Source organism: Fundulus heteroclitus, chromosome 6 (assembly GCF_011125445.2).
Source record: "Fundulus heteroclitus isolate FHET01 chromosome 6, MU-UCD_Fhet_4.1, whole genome shotgun sequence".
In the NCBI taxonomy this organism is placed as follows: domain Eukaryota; kingdom Metazoa; phylum Chordata; class Actinopteri; order Cyprinodontiformes; family Fundulidae; genus Fundulus; species Fundulus heteroclitus.
The window spans coordinates 11,418,705-11,440,407 of record NC_046366.1 but is presented as its reverse complement, the minus strand read 5'-3'; the positions used below and the strand labels follow the sequence as shown (position 1 = coordinate 11,440,407).

Here is a 21,703-nt window from a genome sequence, read left to right as displayed (position 1 = left end):
TTAAAATGGCCCAGTCAAAGTAAAGGTTTAAACTGAATCTAGATTAGGGAGCAAAACTTAATAAACTGTCGGTCCCAGTCAGAATGGAGTAAGCAATATTCCAGTCTCAGCGGTGCAAAGCTGGGTAGAATCAGACTATAAAAGACTTGCATTGCAGCTGTAATTGCAATGAAAGGTTGTTCTACAAAGTACTGACTCAGGGGGACAGAAACCAAATGCACATCCCACTTTTTAGATGCATGTTTAAAAAGGATATTGAAAACCATGCATCATTTTTTCTACCACTTCACAAAACTTTGTGTTTTATCTTACAAAATCCTAATGAAATACACAGAGGTTTGCTGTTATAATGTGAATTGTGAAAGTTCGAAGGGGATAGGAAAACTTTTGTGAGGCCAAGTAGAGTTAAGACATATTTTAAAAACCCAGCAGGGCACTTTAATACTCCTCCCTACACTTTGTAACAGCAGGGAATTAATTCCAGCTATTCCAGACAGCTACAGCAAGTTCCTTTTCACACATGTGATTGGTTTTAAATGCAATTCTTGCCTAAAACATTAATATTGTCGCTAATTCCAATGACATTAAGAAAGGTCCGCAGCAGCCGCGCTAAGCCCTCAAAAGCAGATTACCATTTACACAAAGAAATGCTCCCCGGATTTATTCCAGAGCGCCGAGAACTTAAGTGCTGCGACTTTCTGCTTGTTTATCAAGAAAAGAAAAATGCCATGACCTTTTCCAAGCTTTTTTTTTGCCTGACATTTACTTCCAACTGATGTTAAATTATAGTGATTTTCTATCTGGGAAACACTCTCTTCAACAGGAACCTTTTTTTCTAAATATGCAGTGAATATATTTTTAATAAAGCACCGATATGAACCGAGGAACGAAACATCCAAACTTCAGCATGTTGTCTTAAAGGCACAGTGCAAAGGTAATTATATACCCCTTGAACTTTTTCAGATTTTTCATGACTACAAATTCCTGTGTAGTTTATTTGGATTTTATGCGATAGATCAACACAGTAAAATTATCAAAATGTTCTGGCCAACACAGAATATACGTGTGGTCAAAAACTAACACAGGAACCTCCTTACCCACCATGGTAGACCATGAAGGTGGCAGCATCATGGTGCCGGGACACGTTTAAAAGGCCGAATCGTTTCTGTTTTACAAAGACGAATGGGCTCAAATTTCTGTCGGATTGTTCTACAAAGTATTAATTTGTTGAGGCTGGATATAAAAGGAACAACTGTTTTCAGCACTTAATTTACAACACATTGAAGTTTGTTGTGGTAATACGACAAAATGTGGTAAAACACAAAAAGGCATGACTGCTTTTGGGAGGCGCTGTGCCTTTAATGCTAACATATACATAAACAATCACCTTATCCTGGGCATACAGGCCCTCTGGCATTATCCTCTGCTGGCCCATTCCCATCAGGGCCACTTCTAAGGCCAGAGTCAGGTAGGACTCCCCTCCGTCTGGACAGCCCCACACCGGTACATGGTGGTAGACTGGAGGCCTGGGGTCACCTTCTTGGAGAAAACGGGGAGAAAAGACTATTAAGTCCAAATATTTACATTAATAGCAATGGAAAAAAAATACATCTTAATGCTAAAATCACATGCTGTTTTTCTTCTACTCAAGCTGGTATTCTGTTCATTGAAAAAAAATGGTTTAATGTTGAATTCAGTCATAAAAATCATCCAAAAGAAGTGAAAAAGGTGAAATAAAGAGTTGCTCTTAGAACTTTCAGTTCAGGTAGACCAGAAAAAATGACTTTTCCACAATGGAAGTGAAATCTAAATACACCAATAACTGAGCTGCAGAGGTATATATATATATATATATATATATATATATATATATATATATATATATATATATATATATATATATATATATATATATATGCATGCGTGTGTGTGTAAATAAAGGGTGAATAAAACATGTCTATAACCTAATTTGGGCTGGCTTTGTGAAAGGAGTGCTTACCCAGCACCACTGCTATACAAAGTATAAGTGAGAACAGATGCCCTGGGAGCCTCAGCTGTTGATTTGTTCTCTCCCGCTCCCCCTGCCCCATCATTCAGCTTAAATCCCCTCTGAGCAACAGATCCCCCCCTAAATCCTGTTTATTCCAGGGATATATGGGTAGGGAGGCTGTGCATTATTCCCCTCCAACTCAGGAGGGGAATAATGCTAACAGATCTGACAGACTTTACCCCTCTGGTATAGTCAATTTGTTTCTTCCTAACCAGCAACTCCACAGCTGATTTGGTAAGACTGAGGGGGAGACGTATTTTGATTGGATGACATAAAGGCTAAGTCAACCCACCATCTAAACAGATGTTTCAAGCTGTTCTCCATGGGTTATGAAAATATAACCATCAAGCAAAAAATGTGAACCGCTTACTCCATATGCCAACACTGCAATCACCACCATGAGCAACACAGACACAGATGGCTGTGCCAGTGGTCAATCGGCACGGTTTGATTTGTCAATAGTCTCTATAGCTCAGTGACCTCAACCTCTATTCTGAAAAAAAAAACTTGCTGGGCAGGACGAGAAATTCAAATGTGAAGGGATTCTGCGCATACCAACACACGAAATACAGTATCGTGTCCAGTCTAACCCAGCCAGTCACCACTGCTTCATGCCCCCTCCGTTTCCACAGCACTTACCAGGATAAAAATAGATTACCCAGATAAAAATATATATTCCAGAAAACCCCCTTCATAGAAAGGCTGCTTTGAATCTGGCCTGAAGCTTTGGGTGGAGCTTTGTGAGGGCGCTGCTACACATTTTAGATTCAAAGAACAACCACAGCAATATGTTTTGGTTAGTTCTAACTCACATTGTTGAAAACTTTACTTTGAGCTATGATGGGTTTTACAGTCAATGGGAACAGAGGGAGTAAAGCTTTCAAAAAGTAATATTTCTGGGTTGTAAACCTTTGATGTTAGAATGTTTTTACAATGTTAATGTCCGCAGCACATAAAAAAGGGGGGCAGAAAAACAGGTTTTTAATTCATTTTAATTATTTTTTACTCCATCTTTAACATGCCCTTCAAACGTATTCCCAATCAGTACTGAAGAAAAGCAATACTTTGTGTCAAAGGTTTCAAGGTACTAATATTTTAAAGGCATAATGGTTCAGGGCAGCATAACGGCAATATAAATAGAAATAGCTGAGGTATGCTAGGATTTACACCTTCTGCACTGCAAAAACAGAACTAGAAATACGTTAAATCTTCTTAAAAAGAGTGTATTTGTCCTTGATTTGAGCAGGTAAATAAGATGATTTGCCAATAGAATAAGATTTTTGGACTTAAAACAGGAACAATTCATCTCCATCATCTTATTTCAAGTGCAGGATGTCTAATTATCTTATTTCAGGGGACAAAATACTCATTCCATTGGCAGATGATCTTATTTACCTGCTCAAATCAAGCATAAATACGCTAACTTTAAGAATATTTGACTTATTTTTAGATCCATTTTTGCAGTGTGCACGTTAATTCCTAAACTTTGCAGACTCAAGATGGGATTTATACTTTTGCTGAAGCGAATGTTAGTAGGAATCATTTAGCTGTGCTTGTGTACTTAAAACACGGTACTTGGGTTATTTTAAACCCAGGATAGGGAAGGAATAATGCTGGAAAACAAAACTGTCACATTTATGTGACAAGCAGGAACGGGTAAATAGCATAGGTCTACCTAGTCCAGTAGAGGAAGTAAAAAGATTTTGTTGAATAAATTGACTAATGTGATGAAGTTGGAGGTTTGTAGTTCTTTGAAAGCTTATAACTACTCAGCATGTTTCTGGAACTATTTGAAGGCACACCAAACTATCTTTTTGTTTTTTAATACCTCCAGTGTCCATGGTGTTGTCATCGTCCATGCGGCAAGTTTCTGTGAGCGTGATAAAAAGACAACCAATCGGGTCTAAGGGATGACCCACCCAGCCTTCCAGGTTGGTGGTGGAGGTGACGTTTCTCTGGAGAAGCTCTAGAAGCAGAAAATAAAGCAGCCAATATTAAAAGAACCGCAATAAGGAACTCCCTCTGGAAAAAAAACCCACAGTGCTCCCTGTAGCTTCCCATGTTCTAACCTTTCTTTTGATGTTTGTAGATGTCCATCTGTCTCTGCTGCTGGAGGCGGAGCGTGTTGATGATGGCGACAGCCAATCGCAGGGCTTCTCTGGTGTAGCCGTGGGAGCGCAGGGCGTCGACGCGAGCGCACGCCGTCGGGACGTGGTCTGTGTGTCGGATGGGGGAGAAATGAGGTGAGACAGCTTCGCAGAGTCAGGCAGCGCTTACACAGCCGCGGTGCAGCCTCAGCAGAAAGCCAGTGGGTGCCTGATAGGTGGCTTAAGTTGCAGAATCTGACAGATCTGAGCTGGAAAGCTGCTTACAGCAGATACTGGCGTTAATATCAGCAGAACTGCGGTGTGTGTGTGAGAGTGTTGGTGTGCAAGTGGACTGGGTCAGGTTCAGAAAAGGTAACGGATGTGTCGTCGCTCGAGGAAAACGCTTTTATTCAGCTCCCTGGACCAAGAAGCACGACTAAAAATCCTCAGCATAAACAGGAAATAAACACACGGCTCATGAATCCAACATCAGGAAACATCATTTTGTAAGGAAGTCGCACCTAGCCAGAGCGGCAGCCCCTGTGGGTTGAAGAGCAAGCTCTCGCCCTCTCTCTGATAGGATGGAGACATGTAGTAGTCGCTGCTGATGATCCTCTGCAGGTGGCTGTCCTGCCAGTGGAGGTCGCAGGCCTCCACGGCTCGACTGAACACCGTTCGCCTCGGTCTGGACAGAGAGTCTGGCGTAACACCAGTAACGTCATGGACGTCATCACCAATGGGTTAACTGGAGAAGCAGCCCTAAAGTGGAACTTTCAATAGGTGCGTGCGTGCGTGCAGACCTTGAGCGAGGTTACTCTGCGGCAGGGCGTTGGTGATGTTGGGAAGCTCGCTGCCGTAGTTTCCGTCCTCCAGCGGGCAAACATCCATGTCTCCCCACTTCTTCAGCTGCTTCAGCCAGCCGCTCTTTTCCTCGCTTTTACAGTGTGGATTCAGCACTACGCACACCCACAGCGCACCTGGGGATTCGGGGGAGGTGGGAGATTAAGTAATTTACTGTATAACAGCGTCACAAACTTCAATGTGTTTTATTGGAACTTCACGTGATAAATAAAGCAGAGAGTCACTGTGAAATGGAAGGAAATCAATTCAGTTTTCAGTTGTACAAATAAACAGTGAAATCTTTCTGTTTTACCATAAAAACCGCTTATAAAAACTCCAGCTTAACCAAAATGATTACAGCACAGCAGCGAGCCTGTCAAGCCATTGCTGTCCACCTGAACCAGGGGTCAGCTACCTGAGAGTCTTTGGACTAGTCACAGTGGCTCTTAGAAACAAAAATAAGAAACATTTCTAATTATACTGTCAGTAAGAGAGGATGGCTGTTATTCTGTTCTTTTGTATGTTCTTCATACAATATCTCTAACAGAGGGGAACACCATTGGTTCCCCAATGTTCTTCATACAAGTTGTATTTTTCAGCTTCAAACTATGTGCTTTCTACTAGCACATTAGATGGACTACCATACTTATCTTCTTCATTTTCCTGATTTCTAAAACGGGCTCACTTGGCTGGCCTCATTCTTCAGATTTTTCCCCCCAATTTGTAAAAGTTGTATTTATTTTGTTTGTAAAAAGTAGTGGAAACAACAGGCCACCAGAACCTTATATTCTGGTGTTCTCTGGCAGACTAATTTTATCTTCAGTAGCAGAAGCAAAAGTGGCTCTTTATACTGAAAACGCTGCAGGAGAAGCAGATAGCCGTAGCTCAGGTGACAGAATCCGTTGACAGGACTACCATCAATCAGGCTCTTCACAAATCTTGTCTTTATGGAAGATGGCAAAAAAAAAAGAGCCATTGCTGAAATAAGCCTTAAAAAGTCCCATTTAAAAAAAAACAAACCTCACAGGCCATTTAGTGGGGACAGAAAACATGTTAGAAAGGTGTCCAAAATGTAGCAAAACGACACCACAGACCACCTTGAACACACCATGGTGGTGGCAGCATCATGCTGTGGGAGTGGGTTCTTTCAGCAGGAACAGGGAGGCTGGTCACAGATGACAGGAAGTTACAGGGAGCTATATTAATGCTAAGCTATAGGTGAGTTTAGGTAGAAAAGCATATAGAGGCTGCAGAAGAAGACGACTTTCATGGTTTTTCTTTTTCTAAGCATGGATCCTTCCGCCTTTTACAGGGATGCACCAGTTTGACTCGGTCTATCACATGAATCCCAATAACATATTGACGTTTGAGGCAAAAACTGAAAAGATTCAAGATAGACAGATACTTTTACAGCGTTCCACAATAACAGACTTACCTTTCCTGATATCAGACAGATTTTTATAGCCACATTTTTAATGAAAGAGGATTTATTTTTGAAACATCAACAAAATGAAAATATGTACTTTTTGACTCAGCTTAAAATTAACAATTTTTCATGTATGAAAATAACTACTTTATAGTTTCTTAAATGATTTAGAATGTTTTTTAGACACTCAGTAAGTCCAAACTCCAAAAGAGTTTGCATAAGGAGATTACTTAAGACATCATGATCAAAAAGGTTATCGGTATTTGTTAAACACACAACCCCCCCTCAGGTCTGCCACTTGTCAGACGCCTGCATCGCTCAGAAAAAGGATCTGACCCTCTGGCTGTTATTCCTGGGTGTGTCATGATCTCACTCGCTCGCTCGGGAAGTGTTCTTATTGACCTCCTAAATGCTGAGATTGATTGCAGAGAAGTTGAGCAGCAGTATTGATCTGTGAGCCTTTATCATTCGCCGCATGCCGAGAGCTGGAGGAGAAGCCGGGGAGGAGGGGGGGGGTGAACGGCGTCCCACTGAATGAAACCTGCATGTTACGCCAGCCAGGTGAGCGCTTATTTGTACCAGACTCTGAATCGCCGAATGGTTCTGCAGACGGGGGGCCGTGTGGCCTGCAGTGGCCACTGAAACCGCCTTTAAACCTAAATAACGTAAAAAAACGGCTTTACGGTGCCTTGTACGCTTCAATCGTTCCTCTTTGAGTTCTTACCCAGCTCATCCCAGAGCTGCCGGCACTTGTCGGTCATCCCTGTGCCTTGCTGTCTCCATAGTGACAGTCGAGGGTCCGCCATAAATTGCTCCGTTATCAGTGTTAGCATTCGGGCGCCATTGGAGTCCCGCATTCGGAGCATCTCCCGTACCTGAAAAGATCAGCAGCTTTATGAGACACTCTTGTAATATGCTCTACGCTCCATCTAATGAGTCAAAGTAGCTGCATATGAGCAGATGTAGACCCGAAACCTAAACAGGAAGGATGACACGTTCATTCTTGCCAAACAACACATTCACATATTCAAAATGCTGTTTTATTAATATTAATTTGATCAGTATAAAACTGACACATATTGACAGATTGTGGAAATCCAACCAAAACACCCTTCTGTGTATCATCAACAAATGTTAGTTCATAGATCAGCTGATTATTGCGTAATCGTCCCCAGGCGTCAGCCTGCAGAGGAAACCCGACCGCTGACTGAAGAAATCTTTAGTTCCTTGAAAGAAGTGAAAACACTGAGCACAATTTTTCAAAGCATGTTTACTAATCAAAACTAAAACTAGTTAAGGGAGTAAAAAAAAAAAAAGTTTGTTCAAAGTAGGAGCACTGTTAAAAGATGGATGAAGATTGCAAGGGGTTGTAATTTTAAATGATAATGAATGGGAGACATAACTAAGACTGAGTTAAATTCCTCTGAATACTAAAGAAAAGAAGTGCCTCAGCAGTAAAATGGAAAGCCGGTGTTATAGAAACGTGTTGGGTGTAGACATAGGGGAGTATAAGATTATCACGGTAAAGCTGCTGCCATGTATGACGGCGTGCTGAAAATGTATGCTAGGCTGGTGTTTCAGTAAATTTGGAGGATGGAGCAGGGAGGCAGCTTGGCTCAAAGCCAGGAGAGAGGGGACTGCTTTACATGATACTGAGGACATTTTCAGCTATTTTATTTTCAAGTAATAATTTAAGAACTAAAACCATCTGACACGAAACGAGGGTTCGCCTTTTTAAAAATGTTCAGGCATTCTGTTGTGCGGCTCTTTGCCACTTGATTTTTCTTCAGGCTGTTAGGGCTACACTGATTGGCCATCTCTGTGTTAGAGGTTTTTAAAAATGTTGGTATACTTTGATGACTTGTTACCCGCACCTCACAATTATGTGAGGTTGCTTCCAGCTGATGTGGTACATTCAGGCAGAATATACCACATCAGCTGGGGTCACCTTAAGAAGACTCCAGCTGGATGACATTCACACTCAACATTATCCGCAGGGCCCTCGTTGCTAAGTTTACTTTCAGGTTTCCGAGCACAAATAATCACTCTGGCAGGGAACATCATACTGCAAGTGTCATTCTGATTCACAGGTATGAACTAAAAGGTGTGGACCTTTGCGAACATGGAGTTGAGCTGCTTCCCGGAGCCGTAGTATCCTCCCTGGGACAGGAACTGTTTGACCTGCTCCCTGACTTGGTCCTCGTCCAGATGCCAGCAGTTGTCGTCGTCGATGCTGGCGCCTGCGGTCGGGTCCGGAGCGCCTGAGGAGATGAACGCAGACAGTGAATGACAGGCAGAGAAATCCACACGTGCAGGAATACCACGCTGTTTTAAAGCTGGTGTAGGTAAATTCATTTTCATTTAGATAAACTGTTTACAGAACAGAAAGGAATTCACGTCATTGTTTCACACAATGAAAAACAAAGGTTAGCAGCAATCGGGATGTTTGCTACCTTCTGTAGATGTGGTGTCTTCCAGTGACACAGGTCATTAATTTTAACTCTTTTGATTTAAAAATATATATATATTTTTTTTTTTTTGAGTGGGCTGGATTTGTTTTTTACAGTCCTGACCCTTTAACTAGATGGGAGTGGAGTGTGTTGGGTGAGTTTCTGTTCTAGCCTGCAGGTGTAAATGTCCGTCAGAGAGGCCGGCTGTGATCCAACAACGTGTTCTGCTGACGCCGCCACTCGCTGGCAGGTTCTTCCTGTTCTCCGGAGAGCAGCTGGAGAACCGCACCGTGCAGCAATTCGCCAGGAGGCTTCGCTGTCACTGACCTGTAGAAGCTGGTGAGCAGCTGGTGAGGGAGACGGACGCGCTTTAACTTCCTGGGGTGTGTGTGTTGCAGGTGAGGTCAGCAGAGATCTGGACACCTAGGATCTTGTAGTTCTCAACTCTCTCAACCTCTTGGCTGTGTATCAAAAATGGCCGTGGGGGTGCTTGGATTTCCTGAAGGCTATAATTACTGCTTTGTCTTTGGGATGTCGAGGTCTGAGGTTATTATTCTGCCTTCATAGTGTGAAGTTCTGGTCCTCCTCTCCGTTGGCCGACTCATTCCGATCAGAAACCAGACCGTATGGTCTACCCCCCTGTAATACAAACTGGATTGATCTTAATACCGACATTTCTTTCAAGATGCAATCTCGCGTGACGATGAAAAGCCTTAAATCTTACCCTCAAACCCTTTATTTTCACTCGCTGCCGTAAAACCTTTTAAATTCAACTTACAGCTCACCTACAGCCCAGATCAGAAACGCTGGTTGAGTTAAGCTAATCCTGCACAGAGGGAACCTGGAGCCAAACCATTTTTTTTTTTCTCCTTCTGGTCGGCTGCGTGTGTCTCTGTGTGTCAGAGTAAGACTGCGGAGAAATGTAGATGTGCTCCGGTGGGGGGAGAAGCTGCTTTGATCCTGCAGGAAGCGAGCCGAGGAGAGAGCCCAGAGATGCGTTTCCAGACCGGCCGGGAGAGCGCAGCAGCAAACGAGCAACATTCCTCCATCAAAGGCGCTCTTGCTCCTGGACTGACTGAACTCCAGCCCCCATGATCCCCCTTGTCAAACACGGACAGGAAGCACAGCGTGGGGCTTCCTGCATGCGAGTGTTGGAAAATGTCAACATTTTATGGAGGAGGATGAAATGCAGAGAGATAAAGACTTTTGTTTGGTAAAAAGGATGCGTCTGGTTTGTTGTTGTACCCGTGATGCGGAGCCGCTGTGGTTTTCCTCTCTTGCTTAAGCTCAATCCTCTTCCTGGCCCTTTCATCTCTCATCTCCCCTCATCTGCTTTCTCCCGTTTCCCTGAAAGCCATTTCCTTGGTCTCTTCCCCCGCAGCATCCCCTTCCTCTTCCCACATCTTTTGCCTGCGTCGTCTCCAGTGTCCATTTCATCAATCAAGTCCCCTTTTCTCTGATTTATCCAACCTGCCTCTGTCAGTGGGGGGGTGGAAAAGATAAAACTGAGAAATGAAATGAGCCATTTGAAGCCTGGGCTTGCTGCGCCGCCAGAGTAATCAGGTGCCTGGACATGTGGCCGCCCGTGGGCTAGCAAGCAGCATTTTTTAAGTCTGACGGCTTTCATGTCTGGCCTGTAGCTGTGAAGATACCTCTGCAGAGCCACGGTTTGGACTGAAGGCACTTTTCAAGGATTTGGAAGAAAAAAAAAGAAAAAGTGCTGTACTTCTGCACCAACTGCAGCGGATGGATTGGGTCCAAACGCAGGACGGCGACGCTGACCTAAGAGGCGACTTCAGTTAGAGTTGGAAATGAAGCAGCTGGAGTCTCACCGTGGACCTGGTTGATCTCAGAGTTGGAGGAGAGGATCTCATCGGCCAGTTTCTGCGCTGTGGGCAGAACCTCGGTGTGGTGGGCCGTGATCAGATACTGGACCAGCTTCTGCAGCTGATCTCTGTTCATCTGGAACAGCGTTTCGGAAATGGGCAGCCGCAGCTTCACCTGCAGAAACGCAGAAAAGCCAGACGGCATTACACATTCAGCAGTTTGTAAAAATACTCCTAACAGAAAACCATTTTGCTCCTTTTTGATCAGAGATAAAGCGCACAAAAAATATTTATACCGCTTCAACTTTTGTCCTTAATTTGTCACATTAAAACCACTCACTTGAATTTACTTGTTGACATTTGATGTGACCAACCAACACAAAGCAGTGCATAACTGTAGAGTGGAATAAAAATAATTTTTTTTAACAATATAAAATTGTTGTGTACATTTGCCTTGGGTGTTGGGGCTGATACTTTATAAAACCAGCTTTGCACTGGATTCAATTCAGCATTTCCTGAGTAGAGTCAAACACAGATATTCGCCACACTGTTCAGACTTTTTACTGTAAAAAATATCCTAAGCTCCAGTTTAAAGTTTTGTGTTAGTCTATCACCTAAACCAATTCAGGTCTGAGGTTGTTGTGTGACCAAGTTTACAAAGTAAACTCAAGGGGTCTGAATACTTTCTTACATCGCAGTATAATGGTGCTTGAACTTCTTACCTGTTCAGGCTTACGGATCCTGTAGAGGGAGAGCGCGACCACATGCGCGCAGTAGAAGATGTCTCTGTTCCCGCAGCCACAGGTGACCGAGGTGATCTTGCAGCGATCGAAGCTGATCGCCACCTTGTGGGTCACCTCTGGTTCCGAGGCCGTGGCCGGCTCAGTCACAGTGCCGCTGAGGTGAAAGCCTGGAGACACGGGGAGGAGGAAAATCACGCCATGAGACATTAATGAAAACCTATACTCTCTCTACATAAAGCACTTTGCAACACATATTTGTTTCTAACTCATTTTAAAACAACCTATTTTTTCCTACTTTCCATCATATAGAGTATTGAAAGTCCAAACGAAGGTAAGAAGAAATAATACAGGGTAATCAGAGAGCTAGAAACAAACAACATGAACCATCGCAACAAAATCTTCTTAGTGACACATTCCCAACACACACACACACACACAGACCAGGCTGATCATTCACTCTGGTCCTCTGCTGGGCTGTTACACAGCTGCTTGCATCATGATATTATGTGCTAAATCAGGGATTATTGGTTATACTTAGCCGGCTGTTTGGCCAATTTCATCAACAGCTACTGAATACTTTGCTTTAGAGTCGTCGGTCAGTCTAACTGCTGGGTTCCAGTAATCATTTTGAAAATTTTAACTGTAAAAGATTTATGTTATATAAATGTAAAATACATTATTAAGTACCATTTTACTAAGGAGATGATACGCCAGCCTGCTGTAGAATTAGGTTGTAACCATATTTATGTTTAACAAAGCTGATAACCGAGGATCTGCATATTGCTAAAGCAGCCAAACTTAGGAGTACCTGCAGCCTCTGACGTTGGGCTCCACCAACTTATGATCAATATCCTCCTACTAGATGAATAGAATTGTGTCTTCCTGTAAATTTGAAGACAAAGTTGTACCTTGAACGACTACGCCATGAAAAGCAGGTTTTCCTGGGGTTCCCTGGCTTCCTACAGCAGTCCAAGCATGTTAACTTATACGTTTCTAGTCCACTAGTTGACCCTGAGATGGACTGGGGACATGTCCAGAGCATAAAGTACATTTCCTCCGCTCAACGCCGGGGTGTGCTTAGGGATCACAGGAAAAAGGAAAAAAAAAAGCGACTGACTCACTATCTGTTGACAAAGATCGGAATTCGTTGGCATTTGATGAAAATTTTTTTACGGGAAAAAAAAAAAAAAAAAAAACTTGTACCACCTACTAAGCTGACCTTTTGTAGCTCTAGCTCTAAAAGGGATTATTGTGACAAGAAAGGACGAACCGAACAAAGAATTCAGTACGGAGTGGGACAAAAACAAGCAGAAAAGAAAAAAAAGTGTGGATGAGGAAACAGAGTATGAAGGGGGATAAGAAGGGATGACCAATGGAAGAGAAGAAAGAAAGAAATCAAGAAGGGAGAAAAGTTATCTACAACTGTGATAGGTGAGCGTATCTGTTCCCTAAATGCATTACCTAATCTAACCCACACATACCAAGCCCCCTACTGCTTCCCCAGCTAGAGACACACACATCTATGAAGCCCACCCAAAAAGCCAACATAGGTGCATCTTAGGCAGAGCAGAGGTGCAGATCTAAAACCCGATTTAGCAGCAAACACCAACACTGACTTACTCTCACATGCCCTCTTAAACTGGATGGCAAGTCCATCTGGCAAGTCCATCCCAGCTCCACAGTTTCTGTCAACGTGCATGTCGTAGCGGGAGATTTTCCCATGATGCAAGTGAACAGGTGCAGGGGAACAACCCTCTGCAGCACGCAGGAAGCAGGACGAAATTCAGCAGCGTGGAGTAATGCCACAAGCAAGAGCAAAGAAACAAGTAGATCTGCAAATATGCGCCTTTGGAGTCCCTGGACTGCGTTTTCCGACCTGCTTGGTCTCTATTTTAGTCCGTCATGATGAGTAAAGACCATCTGAACAGAAAAACGTGTCATCATGCCAGCTGAAAATGCCGCCAACAAAACCACATGCCAGTGACTGGTGGCGGTGCTGACACACCAACACGATGACCTGATGGGGACATCTGGGTGGCTTTTAAAAATGAGGCCCTACGTCTCATTTGGCTTACCTTGAACACGAGGTTCCTAAACGTATTTCATGCCCAGGTTACATACTGTCCCCGACTGCACTTTCCAGACTCAGCCAATATTAGATATGTCAGAACCAGAAATGAAAATGTTTGAGGGGAGTGACTGGTAACTGTTTTACTATTTTAAAACCAATTATACAATGCAATTACAAAGCTGACATTTTACACACTCTGTAGCATCTTATATCAGGGAGAATCTAGAGCCTTTCTTTAACTGTAGCTTTTATTAGGCTGTCAACATTTCCAAATCCAGCACGTTCCACAACAGGCCGAGGTTGACAGCTTAAAAACAGAGCAACTTTGTTAAAATAGGAGAACCTTCCCGGTATCCAGCAGGGCCAGCTTTAAGTTAAGTTACTGAATTGACCTCCTTTAACAAGTCGTTTCCTTTCCTTGCACTGAAAAAGTCAGGTACATGACCTAAAATGTAAAAGTTAAAGGAGCAAAGTAAAGACTCTCTGTTGACTGGTCCTTTAACATCTCTCTGTAGTAAACAGTTTCTTTTTGAGAAGCTTCTTAAGATAAAATAAGATAAGATAAGATAGTCTTTATTGATCTCACATTGGAGAAATTCACGCGGTCACATCAGCTCAATAGTCAGTCAATAGTTACAGCTTTTGTGTTTCCTGACTTTCACAGATACTGAAAATGGTTAATCTTGAGTCTTCTTCCCACAGTAACAACTTCCACACCGAAGTCTTATAAGTTCCACCTGGTATCGCTATACCACACTATAAACCTGGTATAGTGTGTTTAGGCTACAAAACAGCACATTTCAACATGTACAAAACTAAGACAACCAAAAAAAATAAAAAATTGACTTATCAATACCAAATAAAGAAACGCACAAGATAAACCTGGTATTGTAGATGTTTTCAGACTACAGAACAATGATGAGGTATGACTAAAATGAAACAAACAGGATGTGAACTGAAAATAATACTAGACTAAACTCCCCGAGGCGAATGGTGTTCTCACCTACGTCGTCACACGCTTGTTGGAACAATCATTCACTGCTGACCATGACAATCTGTCCTTTGCACCAAATAAGACATCTGAGCATGACAGGACGGGGGGAGCAGAACCCTGTTCAGGAACAGCCTTCAGAGGGAGTAAGAGAGGCCGATGCATCTGTCGGCGATGGACACAAGCGGTCCTCCAAAGTGTTACAACCTCCCACTGAGTCCTCCAGCTTCAACACTCTTTGCAGCACATTCATGTGATAAATGTCAGACATTGCTTTCCATTTCTCTCCTACTTTTTGGATATGTATCCTTTTAGAGCCAGTTTGTGCTAACCACTGGCTGGGTGTAAGGGGTCCCCGAACTTGATCTTGCTCAAATCGACACAGCAGAGACCCAGAGAGCGCGTTCTTAAAAGCGTGCGAGCATTTGATAGCTACTACCTTTTCCTCAAAGCAGTCTGAATAACATCCTGTCAGCCATCAGTCACTGCTGCGCCGGTCTCGAAAGACCAGCGGGAAATTTCTCAAGTTTTTTGCTGCCAGGTGATGGTTAGCGTCAAACCTTTCCCACAGCTGACGGCGCTTGCCCTCCTGTGCCTTCGGACCCCTCGGCCCCCCTTTTCCTTTTCCGCCCGCGTCTGTTAGGTTAAAGCCCATTGTTGCTCGGGCCGACGGGATGAATGCGACGGTGACACCGCTGCTCTTTTCACTTTCAATCAAGTCTAAAATGGCTCACTCACAGTTCCCAGTCCGTCCGTCTGGCACCCCCTCCCCTCGCTGGCTCTGCTGCTTTTTTCCACAGAAAGAGAACGCTCATCCCTGCAGGCTTCAATTACCCCGGTTAGTTAGCACTTTCTGAGAGTCGCACCTCAGCAGGGACGGCACGACCAACCCTGGCACATTACCACACTCTTAAACCGGGATCGCTTTGCCTTTTTTTAACGCCGATTTACTCGTTTGTCAAAAACGGAGGGTCTTTGTTTGCATTTCGGTCTTTGAAGTTATCGGGGCGCTCCGGTTCAGAGGCGAGGCTTCTTCTCTCAACTTTCCTTTCGCTCTGGTCATCAGGTTTGCATGTTTTAATGACATGCCACCTAGCCGGGCTTTCGTTTGCAGCAAAACTACGAGAGGAAAAACAATCCTCTCATCAGACGTCAGGCGCCGGATCGAAACGCATTCCCTGCCATCTTTTTGGCCTTCGCCACGAGCTGAAAGACGTTTAAAGCAAGAGGGATGTGATTAGCCTAATTATTTCAAATGATAACAATAAGGAAATATTAACAGACAGTACTCCAATCACTGTTGCTGTGATTATGACCCATAAGAGAAGGGCTGTATCTCTTAACCTTGTTATTCCTTTCATCAAACACCGCTTGTTTTTTTTTCCTGCTCCTGTGTGTGTGTGTGTGTGTGTGTGTGTGCGTCAAGGCTGAGGTAGACAGCGCGTCTTCAGCAGATGGGGAAAGCAATGACACTTGATAATAAAAGACGTGGCATCAGACGGTCTGAAAGAACACACAGACGCACATGCTCGGGCACAAAACACACGATAAACAAAACAACCTTTTCAGAGCCTGTCTGCTTTTGTTCTTAATGCCACAGCGAACATAAAGAAGGGACCGTGCCGACTGTAGTCAGTGATATTCACAGTAGATATCACTAATCTCTCTCTCTCTCTCCGTTTCACGCACACACACACACACACCGAGCACACGTTGGTTGGGCAAAACAGATGAATTTCTAACAAAGATGAATTAGGGGTGTGATGTGCGTAAACTGGGAGGGTTGCCAAGTACAACGATCTGGCCTAATCCTTAGGGGAGAGAAAGAAGGGGGAAAAAAAAAAAAAGAAAACAGGGCCCTTTGGTGTGTTTGTGTGTTTAATCTTTTCTGAATACAGGTAGACAGGCCACCCCTGCAAAAGCCACACACACTCAATCTGCCACTGGCGCTGATATTGTCAATACCGACAGCAGGGTGTGCATGCGTGTGGCGTTTGTGGCTGGTAAAGGCTCTTTATTTAGAGAGGAGCCTGAATTCAAACCCCAGATAAAATGCAATGTTTTGATGCGTTCTACTGAAAGAGGAAACACAAATAACCGCTGCGGTTTCCTCGTATCGTATGTCAAATATCTACATTTTTCTTTTTTTATTGAGTCAGGACGATTGCTGCGTGGGAGACACTAACGGCGAGCGTCAAGTTACAAGGCAGGCCGCCATTGTGCATCCTTCCTATTGTAATTAAATGTATATACATGCATACACACTCCAGTCGCCTACCTCTCCGCTTGTACGCCATCTGTCACTCGGCGACAACCCCGCCCACACAAAAGCCCGTCGGCCAATCGGAAGGCGGATAGCTCCCCACGCTCATACGCCATTAACCCCTGATCAGCTGGGGAGAAGGCTGGGAAGAGAGCCAAAGCTCACGTGCACACTCGCACAAAGATCTATGGCTTTTCTTATTCAACCAAAGCTTAAACGCAAGCAGACAGGCAAACCCCGCCTACCCCCTCCCTCTGGACCTTAATGCTATGTAAGAGAGTGGCTTTGACTCCATTCATCTCGTTTCTACCCAGCTCTGTGCCCACACTGCACACACTTTGCCCAAAGCCTCTCCTTTTGTTTAGTTGCCCACACGAGAATCATTTTGTTCCCTGCTTAATGAGGCTTTATACGGTACATATAAAAGTTTAAAACCCAACACTAAAATGGTACACTTTGGCATTCCAAGTCTTTCTCCTATCGCATGCTTCTAATGGATCAGATCCAAAATTCTGCCAATTAAGCATTAAGGCGTTGAGCTGTGCCGTCCACATGAACCAAAAGATGCCACTAAGACTTGATTATCATCTGCATACAAAGATCCTCCCCAGTCTTTTCCTGTGGCATTGTGCTGCACATTTATTGACCTGCACAGGCCAAGCCCTACTACAGCAAACCTTTATTTCATATCGCTAAATGTACTTCATTTCAATGTTAATCTGCTGTAAGAGGAGACTACTTCGCAAAAACAAGCCTAAAATATGGGTGAAAAGTAGCAGAGATGCACAATAGATAGATCGGTGTAATATAATTGCAAAGGACTGCTTGGACAAAACGTGTGGTTGGATATATTGTTTCACAAGTGCCATGCATTCACGCTCTACAGGCCTGTAATATATTTGGCCAGACAGATGGACATTGACTATCTGGATCTGATGTATATTTTTAGTAATTTAAATGCCAAGGCTAAGGGAGAGTTGTGTGGACATTGCGGTAATGGAAAGAAAAGTCAGGCCAGTTTTCATTGAGGTCAAATCTACAGATTTCAGATTTTGCCAGAAGGTACCGCAGGTTTTGTAATAGATGTAGCAACTTTGAGCCAGGAGAAAATGAAGGAATTACAAGATTATCTCATTAAAGCCAATCTTTAGCCTTTAACTTATTTTTTATAAACTTAATACAGTGCATGAACCCATGAGCTGTATGTTGATGCCTTTATAGGCCAAAGATGGTGAATGTTTTGATTAAACTACTGAATAGTGAGTGGGAATCCCTATTAGTGAGGGTGTTTTTATCACAGTTGGTTCATTTGTAAAAAAAAAAAAACCCAAAAAAAACATTTTAACAAACCTTTTGGCGTTATGCAAGTCAGCAACAAAACTGAATAAACACATTCAGTCTGATACAAAGGAAGACTTATATGCCAACAATCTTCCACTGTCACCCACAAACCTACTGCCACTTCACGCCAACGGCCCCCTGTGGTCCGAACGTTATTTTATACCACTCCGTCATCCAGCCATAGCACACTGCCTCTTGTACGTTCATGAAGAATTTGTATTTCAGCAGAAAATACAACCAGCCAGAAAGAAAAAAAAAAAGATCTTAGTGTCGCTTTCTTTTCCACCCTAATCTCACTTCCTCGTTTCCAAAAGCAGCAGAGACTTCATCCTCCTCCAGCAACCAACACATCCCTTGCAGCCTGTGGCCCTTCCCATCTCCCATCTGTTCTGACAGCTCCAAGGTTAACACAGCACCCCCCCTTTGCACACACAGACACCCACTTGGCCCTGTATTCAATCAGCCATCAATCTCTGCACACTAGACACTGCATATGCACGCACATACACACAAAGTGCACTGACTCTTCTAATCTCTGCCTATCCATCCATCCATCCAGCGGTGTTTGCTGATGCGATAACAGCTGATTGATTCATTTGTTATTTCCCAGCAGCTCTGTCCCAAACACAAGCACACTAAAAAAAAAAAAAATAAAAAAAAATAAAAAAAAAAAAAAAAAAAAAAAAGGACAGGAAAAGATATCCTTGCTAACCACCGGGACTCATTTGTCATGATTACACTGAATTGATTCCCTGATTTGCTCCATTCTGTGCTAACGGTAAGGGGAGAAGGACGAGACAGCGACATAGCAAGCCCGAGAAACGGTTTGAGAGAGAAAGGTTTAATCAAGTCCTTTTCAGCTGATGCGTCACTAGAAAAATAATGAAAAGGGGGAAAACTGATGGAGCTGGTGCAGGTGAGAAGAAAAAAAAAATAAAATCAGCTGACGCATCTTTCCTGAATCCCCGACCTGATTGAGCAAAAAGGAAAGGGAAAAAAAAACTTAAGAACTGAGCAAATTACTTTTTCCAAGAAATTCAGAGAGAAAATGAAGCTGTTTAGGGCAAACACATTACTCTGAAAGGATGTCTAACTTCAGAAAAATTAACAAAGTAAGATACACCAGGAACTAACAAAATCATCAGAACGAGGAAGGACACAATTCTTGAAAACATACAAAAACAAAGAGGTTAAAGGGGCTACAAGTAATACTGACACCTTGTGGCTCAAACCAGTACCAAAGCTTGCCAATCACAGTCTAAGTTTTTAAACTGTGTTGCCGTTGTGAATATTTACTTCAACAGCATACGCATACAATATTGTATTTTGTTCCATTTCTGGTCCGTTTCTCTTACTGGCTTCCATGTTTGCGGTCTGCAACTCATTTGCCAAAATAAAATACCAAAATGGTGCACTCTGTTTTAATTGGAACCCTGGGAACTCTCATATGATTGGCTGAGGAACCAGGAAGTAGAAACGGCTACACGCTGAACCGAAGTAGTTCCGGACCGTACCTCTAGGTTTGAAAGGTGAAAAACCTGACAAAGACATCGTTGATGGAGAGGACCGATTGTTTATAGGAAATGCTACTTCCATCCCGGGTGACAAATGAGGATGATTTAGATTGATTTTACAGTAAATATCTTACTTATAGCTCCTTTAACGTGCCAAGTCTGGATAAAAAGATGACATCCTTCACTAATTGGGCTTAAAATTAAAGCTGTAGTTGGTAATCCTGTTTAGAAACACTTTGTTATACTGGATAAAATCATCCTTCCATCTTGAGAGTAGTCAAAACACATTCAGAAAAATAAAAAAATATAAAATAAAAATCGATCTTTGTGGGAGCTGCAAACCTGTACAAACTCTGACCAATCCATGCAGTTTGGTCTGAAGCGCAAAGTTTTGGTCCCGCTCTCACTGTCCTCTGTCCCTCAGGCTCCGAGGTTATCACCCTGTCTATTGGTTGTTCCACATGCCAGTTATTCTGACGCACTCAAGTAACACCAGTGTGCGTGCACGTTCCTCGTTAGTTTCCGCTTGCTGGCTGTGCATGTACACTTCTAGTGTTTATATAGCCGGTTAGCTTAGAGGTTAGCCTCAGTGTTAGCCGTTCTTGTACCTTCGTCACTGTATACTTTGAACATTGCTGAGAGTCTCAAGAAGCAAACTGCGTACAAGTTTATGCGAAGAAGAGGGAGGCCTCAGTAGAAAGAAATAAGGCCAGAGATTTCTTTCACGGCATCCCACTGAGGAGCGGAAGACCAGGTAAGGCTGTCTTGCGCAGTTACTAAAAAATGGACGTGGAAAAATTTCCAGGAAAATCGCGGACTCCATCTTTGAAAGATGGTAAATGGCTTGTACTTGTATGGCGCTTTAACTAGTCTTGACGACCTCCAAAGCGCTTCACACTACAGTCAGTCATTCACCCGTTCACACCCTTACGGTGGTGAGCTATGTTAGTAGCCACAGCTGCCCTGGGGCAAGCTGACAGAGGTGAGGCTGCCATACAACGGCGCCACCGGGCCCTCTGACCACCGCCAGCAGGCAACGCGGGTGAAGTGTCTTGCCCAAGGACACAACGACACAGACAGTCAGAGCAGATGGTACTTTAACTATTAAACCTAAAAGGAAGCACTGTTAAACTTTTGCGTACATATTGCTTTAATTCAAAACTCCCCTGGCCGATACGTCTTTGTGCATGTTAGCAACACAAGAATGAAGGTTACATTTTGAGCAGAGAAAGCCTACGTTTCAGGTTTGCAGAGCAAAACAAAAAACAACAAAAACAAAAAAAAGAGAAGCAGAAGCTTTAAAGTGCCAACAGAGGTATTCATACAGAAGTACAAAAAAAGCACCAAATTGTGGAGGATACAAAGCTGAAGTAGAGCTGGGGTGAATCAGGCTTGAAGGCCCTTGGTATGTGTGTGCTATGCACAGAAGCTGTCCTTCTCTGGAGAGTGTGTGAGCGGTGTTCACCCACAGCTAAATTGGACATAAGAAGGCCGTGTTTTTTTGTTCCAGTCGGTTCTTTGCTGCGTTTTCAGTGTTGAGGCGTTATTGTTCTGCGGCCTTGTCTGGCCACGTTTACAAAGGGCCGAGCAGAAGCAATTTACCACGCTGCAAATATTCAGAGAGACTCGTGTCACTCCTTTCTATATGATAAACGTTCCATTCATTAAAAACCTGGTCTTTCAGTTTTGACTTTTCTTCTTTGTTCAGTGTACGCAAAGCATATGAAGCGCAAAGGCTGACCCCCCCCCCCCCATTAATTTAATGCCCTCTTTGTTAATCACCGCACACTCATAGGCAACAATAACACCAATATAACCCTTTCAGTATGAATGAAAACATCTAAATTTCCAACAGCCAATCTGCTATAACAACAGGACTAGTCCTTCAAAATTCCTTTGACTATATATATATTAAGTACAACTTGGTTACTGCATTACATATTGGTTCCAAAGCTAATACTTAAAGTTCTTCAAGTACTGCGTGTAAATTGGTGGAAAACTAAATTACATTTACACAAAAAACACTTCAAAAAGTCAACATCTTTTTTTTTCCTCAATGTGGAAAAAAGTGTATTCATGATATACAGAAAACACAAATTGG

General features: G+C 43.2%; 1 protein-coding gene across 2 annotated transcripts in view; it reads right to left on the bottom strand.

Annotated features, from left to right (window-relative positions):
* zswim5 (zinc finger, SWIM-type containing 5) overlaps positions 1-21,703 on the bottom strand; it is a 69,805-nt gene that overhangs the window by 9,982 nt on the left and 38,120 nt on the right. The window contains exons 2-10 of one of the 2 annotated variants that reach the window (XM_036138035.1): positions 11,402-11,589; positions 10,686-10,854; positions 8,516-8,664; positions 7,128-7,278; positions 4,938-5,114; positions 4,659-4,835; positions 4,120-4,266; positions 3,879-4,016; positions 1,388-1,536 (exon numbers count right to left, since the gene is read on the bottom strand). In XM_036138035.1, coding sequence (XP_035993928.1) covers positions 1,388-1,536; positions 3,879-4,016; positions 4,120-4,266; positions 4,659-4,835; positions 4,938-5,114; positions 7,128-7,278; positions 8,516-8,664; positions 10,686-10,854; positions 11,402-11,589 — 1,445 coding nt within the window. Of the gene's footprint in view, positions 1-1,387; positions 1,540-3,878; positions 4,017-4,119; positions 4,267-4,658; positions 4,836-4,937; positions 5,115-7,127; positions 7,279-8,515; positions 8,665-10,685; positions 10,855-11,401; positions 11,590-21,703 lie in introns of both variants that reach the window. The other variant, XM_036138034.1, reaches the window with a different exon arrangement.